Here is a 13,147-nt window from a genome sequence, read left to right on the forward strand (position 1 = left end):
ATTCAGTGCCGAAGTGGCTAAACCCATGGGATTTATGACTAGGCAAGGGGCATTCCCCCACAAAAGTCGCTATTCTGGGACACCTGCTTTACCCGCAAAACACCTGCACTACCCATTACATTATGCAGGTGTGGTTTGGGCGTTACAATGATAAAACCAATCACTGTTCCAAATGCCGTTACCTTTAAGAGAAGACTGCGCTAGCCATTATCCCAATCCAATCTTACGCTCTCCTTTCTCCGTCTGCAGTGTTCCTGGTCTGATTATTTATTATAAGCCACATTGGGCTTGTTTTTCTGAAGTTGCTTGTAAATAATGGTAGAACGGTTGTGAGCTTGTAGTCTATTTTCAAATAGCCAACATATAAATATGCCCATTGTTTAATGGACGACATATATAGGTTTGAAGTGCGCAAATTCTGGCAACACCGCTCCTGTCACAGAAGCACACTTGTGAGGATTTTACATGGAAACATACACCCGACGTTTGATTTCTAAGCTCTGGTCTTTGATTCCCTTTCAATAAAACCACATTTGATAGACAAACGTATCACCTACATGTTACTGATTAGAGAGAATTTTATTTTTTTGTAATCAGTTCATTATTTCCTGCGTAATCAATGAATAAAACTTATGTGTGTAATTTGGAGAGCATTGCATTGCGTGACACACAAATTGTCTTCTTTGAATAGACTATCATCTTATATAAACACAATTGACACAAGGAATTGACAGCCTCCCTTCTGCTGATTATAGGAAAATTAGAATCACAGAGATTTGTTGACAATAATAGCCTAGTAGAGAGAGGTGCCGCGCTGTGCGCCCTGGCCGTCTCCATGACATCCATTGCAGCCTGTGCGCTCTACCAAACCAAGTTGGTGGTTTCAGATTCCGTAATACGCTTTCCCAAAGGTGTGTGGGCAGAATAGCAATTTTGGGGATATAGCAACAACATGCCCACGGCCACACCTCCGTGCGCAAATAATGGAGTCGGCATAATGCAGAGCGGGTATAGCAGGCGCAGAATAGCGTTTAGGGACAGTGCCAGCTCCGTATTTCACGGTTAATGGGCCGAAATTCACGGGTAATGGGCAACGAGTGCAGCCGCATGTGTCATAACATTATCCCCAACTTGCGAGAGCAAGGCAGAAATGTTTTGACCTTTTGACCAAACTCTAATCAGATATTGTAGTTTAGTTTAGAGTACCAACAAAGCTTGCACCAAAAGTTGCCAAAAAAGTATGTTACTACTTATTGTCATTCCCCCCGTGAATAGTACCTCTACCATACACATACCGTAGATGAAAAGTGCCTTGAGATAACTTATTTTGTCGTTTGCTGCTATGCAAATACAATCGCCTTGACTTGACTATACTAAGTAATTCATAAACTCTACCCTTTCCAATTACTGCATGTCATCTGCTTCATTATAATTTCAAATCAAACATCTGGTCCTGCTCTCTTAACAATCCACCATTGTTACATGGAGCAGAGTAGGAGAGAAAACAGCTCTCCATGTCGTTGCTATCGGGTGGAAACCTTTATGTCCAAAACGGTTCCTTTTTCATTATTGTTTTAAAAACATAAAAAAATAGTTGAAATAGCAGATCTACAAGTTCACAATGTGAACATGCCATTTTCACTACTTTTGTGTGACACTCTTGTACGACGAAGGGGGGGATCTTAAACAAATAAAAATAAAATATGTGAGGTTTCTGCCCGACATTAACAATGTACTGAGAGGCACGAGGGAGAGCGCACATTTGAGTCAACACTTATTTTCTTTGAAAAAAATCTTGCATCCTAAGAAATGACGTATTGCAATCGTATTGCACTTGCAACCACAATTTAACAACAAACATTATTGGGACCACTATCCCTCTAACAAATCACCCAAAATTTCACACATTGCCCACACAAGGTCCAGCCATATACTGGGTTTCGACCCGTCGTGTTAGTAAGGTGATAGGTTGTCATTTATTGGCAGGAAACTCACGTACACATTCACCTTAATCAGAGGGACACTGAAATATCCCCTCATTACATACTGTTCAGAAGTCACAACACCATGACATGGCATCAAGTCAAATTTATTTGAGTTTTTCCCAGATTCATTTTGTCTTCTTGTTTTTCAGTTTTTTACTCTTCCCTCCTGACTTGCTTGCCTCGTCCTGTGGAAAGACAACAGTAAATCATCAGCATGAAATTTTTTATATGAAATGTATATTCACAAACTCCATTTGACAGATTTTGTGTCCCTCTGGTTTCCTACTGCGCAGCTTTCCTTGTCTTGTGCTGATACTGTACTCGTTATCAGACTACTGTTGTTAATACAGTAGATATTACAACTGGTACTTCATCAAATCCACTCCTGAAATCTAATTTGCAGGTCCTTGACATGAAAAGGTTTGAGAACCGCTGGCATAAGCTCCACAAGACACTACTGCGAAAGCTAGAGATGCTTGTAATTAAAGTTTCCTATCTGTAGTGTACAACAAAACAACAAGATTTTCATAATTTGAGCTGCTGTCAGGATAAAATGTAGTATGCTTCAGTGGGGGTGTGATAAACACGGATTTTCTTTTCAATCCTTGAGTCCTGACCCAGGTTGCATTTTCAAATTCTCTTTTTTCAAACAACTCTTTAGAAATTCGATATGACAGCAGTGTAGTGTATCTTTTTCCCACACTTGTAAATAATAAACTAATTGAAAAACACAGATGGCATTCTGCAAAACTGGTGCCAATGGCAAAGTCCTTGAGACTCAGTTGTCATAGCAGCACCTCAGTAAAGATGAAACACAGATAAAGGTAAGGAATATAGGTTACAGAATAAGTAGTAACACTAGTAAAAATAGGATAAAGCCTTGTACACACCAAATAAAGATTATATTAAAATGAAGAAAACGTTTTTTGTTTTTTTTTACTTCTTTTGGTGTGTACAAGGCTTAATAAAACGGCAGTATAAAGATGACTTAACAGCCGGCCTGGGTTTAAATAAAGTGTAGTCTTGTTGTCTTGGGTTTAATCCAGACTAAGTTTCCACATACAGTTACAGTATCTTCCCATTTAGAGAACTTCGACAATGAAGGGAAAAGCTACAACATAAAATGTCATGCACACATAAATCCGATGATATCACCTTACCCTAACCATAAAGAATCTCACCTGAATCCTTACCCTACAAAATTCATGCAGTTTTAATATAATTCAGCAGTATGTCTTTCAAGTTTCGACCACTTTATCAAAGTCACTCCCTCTGGAAGAAAATAGTGCCCACCTGTGGGCTAGACACTGGGAGATGGATTGCTGAGGTAGAGCGCCACACCTACTGTCAGCTCCCAGTACTTACGGCATGCGTTAAACTAATTGAAATACACAGATGGCATTCTGCAAAACTGGTGCCAATGGTAAAGTCCTTGAGACTCAGTTGTCATAGCAGCACCTCAGTAAAGATGAAACACAGATAAAGGTAAGGAATATAGGTTACAGAATAAGTAGTAACACTAGTAAAAATAGGATAAAGCCTTGTACACACCAAATAAAGATTATATTAAAATGAAGAAAACGTTTTTGTTTTTTTTACTTCTTTTGGTGTGTACAAGGCTTAATAAAACGGCAGTATAAAGATGACTTAACAGCCGGCCTGGGTTTAAATAAAGTGTAGTCTTGTTGTCTTGGGTTTAATCCAGACTAAGTTTCCACATACAGTTACAGTATCTTCCCATTTAGAGAACTTCGACAATGAAGGGAAAAGCTACAACATAAAATGTCATGCACACATAAATCCGATGATATCACCTTACCCTAACCATAAAGAATCTCACCTGAATCCTTACCCTACAAAATTCATGCAGTTTTAATATAATTCAGCAATATGTCTTTCAAGTTTCGACCACTTTATCAAAGTCACTCCCTCTGGAAGAAAATAGTGCCGTGGGCTAGACACTGGGAGATGGATTGCTGAGGTAGAGCGCCACACCTATTGTCAGCTCCCAGTACTTACGGCATGCCTTAAGGCCAGTCCACACCAATGCAACTCCTTGCAACATGCAGCTACTTGCAACCATTATCCCTAATGGCAGTTGCAAGGAGTTGCATTGGTGTGGACTGGCCTTAAAACAGCTTTGCCCGGAATTGAACCCAGAACCTTGTGATTCAAGCACGCTACTGACTGAACTGACTCACACACACACACACACACACACACACACACACACACACACACACACACACACACACACACACACACACACACACACACACACACACACACACACACACACACACACACACACACACACACACACACACACACACATACAGCATGTACCTATTATAGTGTTTAAACAAATGATAGCACACAAAAGCGTCACAATAGATACCAAGTATCTCAGATACCACACACACACCTTTCAATTTAAAAGTCAAGATCTTTTCATTAAGGACGTGTGAACAGGCTTAGGGGCTAAAAACTTTAAATTGAAGGTTTGCCGTCTAGGATCAAAACTCAATGTCAACGTGCTATAAATACCATGACTTCAAAGCACACTTCAAAGCACACCAACCTGATACTTTAAGGCTGGTGAAAGCAAAAAGTGTGTTTGATCCTGAAAACGTTTGAGTGTTCCTCAAACGTTTTCAGAAAACACACATTTTTACAGAAACCAGAAAAAAGGCCTTATGTGCCATGTAGGAGCCATTTCATTTGATTTCATATTTTTTGACTGAATGGCGCCCCCACTGGTCGCCTCGTAAAATGGCACCATGGTTCCCTATTAATCAGGCCGCAGCTGTGTGTAGGAGGACGCCAGAGGAGAAACAGATTTTCAAACGCTCGCTCGCTCGCACCATACACACACAGCGCAAATCATGAAAGAAAGACTTTGAATTGAATCACTTTGAGTTTATTTTTGAACCTTTATGCTGCGCCTGTTTGTTTTGAAAGCTTTTTAGTTTAAGTCTGGAGCCTGTTATTGTTTTCGTTGTTTGCCCCCGCCCCCCATATTATTTGAAACGTTTACAAACTCCTTCCATACATACATCAACCTGTCCTGTTCAAATCAACCTGTTCGATCCAACAACATGCAACTATCAACAAACATCAAACAGTCAGTAACAACAACAGCCCAAGTCAAAGCATAGTGAGCGCGTTTAAGACGTATCCTGGCGTGGATTAGCCCCTACGGAACCTCTCCCTCCGCTGTACGCTGTATAGCTCCGAGATGAGGTCCCTCGTTAGTTACTGCCGTCTGTTTTCGAAATGGTCGCACGTCGTCCACTTTACATGTTTCTTACCCCTTTCTGCACATCGTATCCAAAAAGTAAAGCATTTCCGCCACTCTCTCAGGTGTTTGAAGTTTTAACGCGCCATAAAAGCTATCCAACGGGTTGAAGAAAGTATTTAATTTGCCTCGGTTTTCATCCGGTCCCATAATATTTTGCATTAGAAGATGCAATTCAACATTTGACCAGTAGGGTAACCAGTAATGTTATCTCTACGGGCGCAACTCTTGCGCAATGTCTTAAAAACCATGTAACCGGATGAAAACCGAGGCAAATTAAATACTTTCTTCAACCCGTTGGATGGCTTTTATGGCGCGTTAAAACTTCAAACATCTGAGAGAGTGGCGGAAATGCTTTACTTTTTGGATACGATGTGCAAAAAGGGGTAAGAAACATGTAAAGTGGACGACGTGCGACCATTTCGAAAACAGACGGCAGTAACTAACGAGGAACCTCATCTCGGAGCTATACAGCGGAGGGAGAGGTTCCGTCGGAGCTAGGCGTGGATAGGCATATTGGCCCTACAATCAAGTTGAAAATCTCTCTGATACGGACACAATGGGCCTCATTCAGCAATACATTCGTAAGTTGTCTTCTTAAATTTCTTCCTAAGTGAATTCCTAAGAGAAGTCGAGTCAGATTCATGAAATGTTCTTAGGCTCTGCCTGCAGTCACACCTGTGTGTGATTGCTGCACACAGAAATCACAGGAAATCACACAGAGAAATAAAGTTGAGAGAATGAAGTAAAGAATACCTAAACTAAAGCCTAAAGATGGTGGAACACCATACTCCAAACATAAAAATAAATAAATATTTCTGTGGAGGTACTTCTGAAGTGAACAGCAAATTATTTTATTTAATTAATGAATGTATTTTATTATTTCTCTCACATTAATTAGCTGTTAAAAATGTTATCCATATTTCATGTTCAGGAGTAGCGTTAGTAGTGGATATAAAACATTTTAGTACTGAAAGCTGGTGGGTGGATATAGAGGGTCTTTAAGGTAGCAGCTGCTTGGTATGTAATGGGGTGGAAATAGGGGTGTGGTGGGTGATATGGTGGTGCAAGGAGGGGTGTAGGGGGCTGTGTGGGGTATGGGGATGGGTGTGACGGGTGGGTATGGGGGGGCTTTCAGGTAGGAAGGGGACTTGAAAATGGGGGTGTGGCGAATGTCGGGATATGGGGGTGGGGGTAAGGGGGGCGATGAGGGTGGGTTAGGTGGGGGGTTATGGGGTGGGTATGGGGCTTGGGCTTCAACTCAACCGGGTCTGTTTGGGTTAGATGCATTTGGCTGCAGACCCCCACCTGAAAATATTTTCTGCTAGGGAAATGTTTTCAAGATTTATCAAAATGTTTCGAAAATAGCCGATCTACAAGTTCAAAATTGCCAGTAATGGGACGCGTTGTGAGCTTGTAGATCAGCTATTTTCAAACAAAGTATAAAATAGGGTTAAAGTGATTAAACTGTTCCTCGTTTGCTGTGGACCCCCTGGAACAGCTTCAAGGACCCCTGGGGGTCCCCAGACCACACCTTTGAGAACCTTTTTTGCTCTAAAGATATGATAAAAATATTATTGTAATTTAAATCCTATATTATACAACTGTAGAATTGAAGAAACTTCGAGAATTAATTATTTTTGCACAAACATATCACACTTAAGAACTCAAAGGCCACCCTAAGAGTGCTCTCTAGTATGCGTAGATTTCTTCTTAACTTAAGAACAAATCACAGCTAAGAAAACATTTGTGAATGCCAAAATCTCTTAAAAAACTTCTTAAGTGGCTCTAAGAACAAATTTGTTCGTAAGTACGGTTCATGAATGAGGCCCATTGAATGGAATTGGATGGATCTAAAGGATCTAATGGATGTGTCACGCTATTGAAGTTAATGGAATGTGCGACGTCACATGGATAAATGAACGCGAAAATCGCGCATTTAATGAGGATTTGGATGAATATATGTCGCCATTAAATAAGTGTGCATTGATGCTATAAGTTTGGATTTGGACAATAAATGCTGCTTAAAGATGTCTGAACATGATAAGGAGGAATTAGGCCAACCTGAAGCTGTTACTGAAGTGCCTGAAGTTACCACCGTTCACACTTCTGATAAAACTGATCAATTGCCTGTGGTTGAGGGGAAAAGACAAGTGAAACCCACTCTAAGGGCACTTGAAGCTAATTATGCAAAGCAATGTAATGCAAGAAAGGCTAAACTTGGACAACTCACAAGCAAAAGAAATGTGCTACAAGCACTTATGGTTTCAGTTGGAATGATAAGTAGAAAGCAAATGAAAACCACTACAAGCACCTCAGCATTAAGGCAGGCAGAGGCCGAAAGGGCAGCCCTACTTGCTCGTGCTGCTGCTCTTAAGCAAAGGCAAGCATTTGAATTAGAGGAGGCACAGCTCAAAGCAAAAAAAGAAGCATTTGAATTGGAAGTGGAAATTGCAGCTGCTGATGCCAAATTAAAAGTATTAGATGTCACTAAACATGTAGACACTAAGTTTGAAATTAACCCCTTAATCCACATCAATGAGTATTTTGCCTCAATGCAATCCTTACCAGTGGACAGCCAGAAGGTTGATAATTATGGATTGGATGATGAAGAGGATGATGAATATTTAGAGGATGATGATGATGATGATGACGACGGAGAGGAAGATGATGAAGTTGAGGGAGCAGCTTCACAGCCAGCACTGAGACAAAGGTCTCAGCATGCCCCTAGTGGCCAATCACGGCAGCCACATGGACAAATAAGGTCACGTTCACGGATTCCTGTTGCTCACCAACAACCCCAACAGCCTAACCCAAACCTTAGCTTGCAAGATGGTGCTCAGGTTAATGTTCGATCAGGCGGAGCCATGATGGACATTTTGAGAAAACAAAATGAGATCACAGAAATGTTAATTCAAGAACAGAGGTTCTCACTCTTGCCTTCTAGAGAAATTCCTGTTTTTAAATCCATTAAGTTATGTCTCTTTCATTAGCACATTTGAACATTGTGTAGAAAGCAAAACAAGTGACAGCAGAGATCGACTGCTCTTTCTAGAGCAGTTTACAGATGGACAACCAAAGACACTTGTGAGAAGCTGCCTTCACATGGATTCCCAAAAAGGTTATGTGAAAGCCAAACGGCTGCTACGCAAACATTTTGGAAATGAGGTTCTTATTGCTGCTACCTATCAGGAAAAAAATCTGAATTGGGATGCAATCCGATCAGAAGATGGCAAAGCCCTACATAAATACTCACTCTTCTTGAGAACATGCTGCAATGCTATGAGCAATAATGAAATTCTGCAAGACATGAACAATCCTACACACTTGAAATCTGTCTTATCAAAATTGCCTTTCAAGCACAGAGAGAGGTGGAGGACTGTATCATACGATTACTATGAGCGTACACCGTACACACCGAAGAGCTAAGTTCCCACAACTTGTAAATTTCATTGAAAGGCAAGCAAACATTGCCGTTGATCCCCTCTTTGGAGAAATACAAGACACAAAACCGAAAGACAAGAGGACAATCCCTTCTCCCCGAAATAGCAATTTGAAATCAGTACCAGTTTCATCATACACTAAAAGCAACTAAGAGCAGTTTTGCCACAGTAACAGAATCCTCAGAACCAAAGTCACAGCCAAGCACAAGCAGCTCTACAGCCGTGCAGCAGAAAACATGTTCCTTTTGCAAAGAGAATCACAGCACAGATATGTGCAAGGAATTGGATAAGAAAATGCACAAAGACAAAGTTGAATTCTTTAAAGTAAATGGTTTATGTTTCGGTTGTGTGACTCAGGGTCACATGAGTAAGGACTGTAAAAGACGTATGACTTGTAAAATATGTACAAAGAAGCATCCTACTGTGTTGCACATTGAATTTAAAAAAGATGCAAGTCAAACGAGTCCAAACACCGATAGCATGTCAGTGGGCAGTGCATTAGTCACCATGAAAAGGCCTATCCATACTGGGGCCGGTGACCAACAAAAACTGTCAATTGTTCCTGTGCAAGTTAAGTTGTCAAATTCCAATCAAGTACTTCAAACGTACGCTTTCCTTGATCCAGGGAGCACTGGAACCTTCTGTACTGAAGATTTAAGGAAGCAACTGAATGCCAAAGCGACACCAACTCGAATCCTACTTCGTACTCTTGGACAAGAAAAGGTCATAAGTATTAACAGAATCAATGGGCTGGAAGTGTCAAGTCTTGAAGGAGATAATTTCCTAAAACTGCCACCACTCTATACTCAAACAGAAATTCCTGTAACCAAGGAGCAAATTCCCACTCAGGTTGATGTGCAAGAATGGAACTACCTAAAAGAGGTTAAGTTGCCATATATTGATGCAGATATTGGACTCCTGATTGGTAATGATGCAGCTAAGTTTATGGAACCTTGGGCAGTAATTAATAGCAAGGGTAATGGGCCCTATGCTGTAAAGACAAGACTTGGATGGGTGGTTAATGGGCTTCTACACGAACCCACAATAAGCCATAAGCAGCCAACCCATATTTTCAGCAATCGCATATCAATAATACATTTGAATGACCTCATGATCCAACAATTCAACTATGATTTCCCAGAAAAGGGTTATGAAGAGAAGGCAGAAATGTCTATGGAAGATAAGAGATTCATGCAAATCATGTCGGACTCTACTAAAATTAAAGATGGTCACTACCAAATAAACCTTCCATTCAAGCAGACTGATATAGCGATGCCTAACAACCGCCATCTGGCAGAGCAGCGTGTAATGTCACTAAAAAGGAAATTCAAGAAGGATCCGGAGTTTCACAAAGAGTACACTGACCACGAAGCTGTACCACGAGAGCAGTTAAATCCAGAGGAAGGAAGGACCTGGTACTTACCTCACCATGGAGTACGCCACCCAAAGAAACGCAAACTGCGTGTAGTCTTTGACTGTTCTGCATCATTCCAAGGAACTTCATTAAATGATGAGCTTATTCAAGGCCCAAACTTAACCAACACACTGCTGGGCGTCTTGATCCGGTTTAGACAAGAACCAGTAGCAATGATGGCAGACGTAGAAGGCATGTTCCATCAAGTGAAAGTCACACCAGCTGACAAAGACTTTCTTAGATTCTTATGGTGGCCAAATGGTGACATCAGTCACAGCCTAGTAGAGTACAGAATGACAGTGCATTTATTTGGAGCAACATCTTCATCCAGTGTTGCTAGTTATGCCGTGAGAAGGACTGCTGAAGATAATAAGGATAAGTTCTCAGCAGTGGCAGTTAACACTGTTAAAGAAAACTTCTATGTCGATGATTGTCTTAAGTCTGTGCCAAGTGAGAAGGACTGCATAGCACTATCTAAAGAGTTAAGAACCCTGTGTGCTCAAGGAGGTTTCCGCCTAACCAAATGGGTAAGCAACAGCCGCACAGTGCTGGCCTCTATTCCAGAGGAAGAGCGAGCCACAGAGGTAAAAGATATTGACTTGGATCAGAAGCACCTACCGGTAGAACGGGCCCTTGGAGTGCAGTGGAATGTGGAGGAAGATACATTCAGAATCCAAGTAAACATGAAAAATCAACCTTACACAAGAAGAGGAATCCTTTCCACTGTAAGTTCAGTGTATGACCCTCTGGGGTTCTTAGCGCCTTTCATATTCTCTGCAAAGCACATCTTGCAACAGTTATGTCAACTGAATTATGGATGGGACGACAGGATTCCAGAGGCTTTTTGTCAATCATGGCATAAATGGCTCACTGGACTACAGCAAATGGAAAACTTCAACATTCCAAGATGTATTAGATCTAAAGAATTTGGGAAGATCAAGTCAGCCCAACTTCATCACTTCTGTGATGCAAGTGAGACAGGATATGGTACTGTGACCTACCTTAAAATGACCAACACTGAAAACCAAATTCACACATCTTTAATCATGGCAAAAGCAAGAGTCGCCCCCTTGAAACAGGTTACGATACCTAGAATGGAACTTACAGCTGCAGTACTAGCAGTGAAAGTAAACCGGATGCTGGAGACTGAACTACACCTTCCACTCAGAAAAGCGGTGTTTTGGACAGACAGTACATCAGTCTTGAAATACGTCAGAAACAACACCAAGCGCTTTCAGACTTTCGTGGCTAACAGAGTCAGCACTATCAGAGAACACTCTTCCGTTGAGCAGTGGAGATACTTGAACACCAAGATCAACCCTGCAGACCATGTGTAGAAAAGGCCCCCAACTTATAGGTTTAAGCATTTAATTATATGTATTATTTCGTTGGCATTCTGATATTGCACTTATAGAGGTCTGACTGTGAACACTGATTGCCAAGCTAAAACTATCCAAGTGCCTTTATTCTGAATAGCGGGTCAAATCCCGCGAGAGTTACCGCGATATCGCGGGATTTCAGTGAGAAAGTTCTAGAAGCCACAGACATTCAGAGACATTCCTGACGTCAATACAGACAGAGTATTCAGTCGTCTTTAAGATGTTACTTCAGTTAGTTTGAGCCTGCTCCTAACTAGAGTGTGTTGTGTGCGTCAATGACCACGTAAGTTCATTGTTGATGTTAATAATATTTATGGACCTAAAACATGCTCATTAAGTTTGTAAAGTGCTAACTAAGCTAAGTGCTATCTAAGCTAGTACCTTGCTTTGCTAATATCCATTGTCTGAATTAGCTCCATGACTCGTCAGTAATGGCGGACGTTCAGGGATGATTATAGTTGGGCTAATTTATACCCTGTCATTCTCTCACAATCCTTAATATGTTGGTTATTAAGAATAACTACTGCATATGAGTTTGACTGTTTATTCTATGTATATTTGTCATGTCATGTAATGCATTCTGCCTAATTTAAGCTGCAGTACTTTCTGCTCACAGCTGCATATGAGAGTTTCTATACATAATAGGAAGGATTGTATTTGGATGTACTTTGAGTCCTACACTATACTACCTAAACTGTGAAGTGTTATATTTGGTAAAGTATCTCTAGCTAAATGTCTCCATTTAACTGGTTTTATGTGTGTTTACCTGAACCCCTTTGGTACATTGTACTTGACAATTAATGCACATATTTCTGTCTTTATATTCTGCTTATTTCCAGAAAACCACACACACATGTGTATTATTGTTGAACTGTACTCCATGTCTGTGGCTGAAAAGGAGAAAGTAAAAGGAGAAAACCCAGCATCAAGCCTCTCTCTGTTCTATTCTTTAATATCTGGAATGAGGGCCCCTAAAGTGGTGTTCTGGCCGACACACCGACATGAACCAAGTGAACAATAGCAATCAGCACCCCAAAATCAGTATATCTGTATTCCCTTCACTACACCATGTGTCCCGAGGTCTTACAGCTGATGCATTTTTAAAGTGTGAAAACTGGAAGAAGGGACCGGACTTCCTACAGGAAAAGGAAGAGACATGGCCTAACTTACCTGCTGATCTCACCCCCATAACAGCCGACGATCCTGAAGTCAAAAAAGAGAAAGTTACAGTCAATACCATCCAGATGACAGATCAAGATCCTACTAGCACACTCATACACCACTACTCAAGTTTCTACAGATTGAAAAGAGCTGTGGCATGGATGCTGTATTTGAGAACTCACCTCTTACAGTTGAGTAGAAAAAGGAAAGATCTGATGCGAATTCAAGAACCAGACACAGACAAACAAAAACAGTCAATTGAAGTAGAGATGACAAAATTCAAAAACACTGTAAAAGGTACACAACCTCTCTCTGGATGAACTGGACATAGCAGAGATAGCCGTTGTACAATTCTGTCAAAAACAAGGATTTCAAGAGGAAGTTGAAACATTACAGAAAGGAAGTTTGAACGTGCAGAAACACAGTTCAATCTACAAACTTGATCCCAAACTTGAAAACGAGGTATT

The 13,147-nt window shown here is 40.9% G+C and overlaps 1 protein-coding gene across 2 annotated transcripts in view; it reads right to left on the reverse strand.

Annotated features, from left to right (window-relative positions):
• Positions 1 to 1,671: 1,671 nt before the first annotated feature.
• impact (impact RWD domain protein) overlaps positions 1,672 to 13,147 on the reverse strand; it is a 38,367-nt gene continuing 26,891 nt past the window's right edge. Inside the window, exon 11 of one of the 2 annotated variants that reach the window (XM_084067058.1) lies at positions 1,672 to 2,170. In XM_084067058.1, coding sequence (XP_083923184.1) covers positions 2,111 to 2,170 — 60 coding nt within the window. In that variant the 3' untranslated portion in view covers positions 1,672 to 2,110. The remainder of the gene's footprint in view (positions 2,171 to 13,147) is intronic. The other variant, XM_084067059.1, reaches the window with a different exon arrangement.

Source organism: Gymnoscopelus microlampas (genome assembly GCF_963454915.1).
Source record: "Gymnoscopelus microlampas genome assembly, chromosome: 9".
Taxonomy (NCBI): Eukaryota; Metazoa; Chordata; class Actinopteri; order Myctophiformes; family Myctophidae; genus Gymnoscopelus; species Gymnoscopelus microlampas.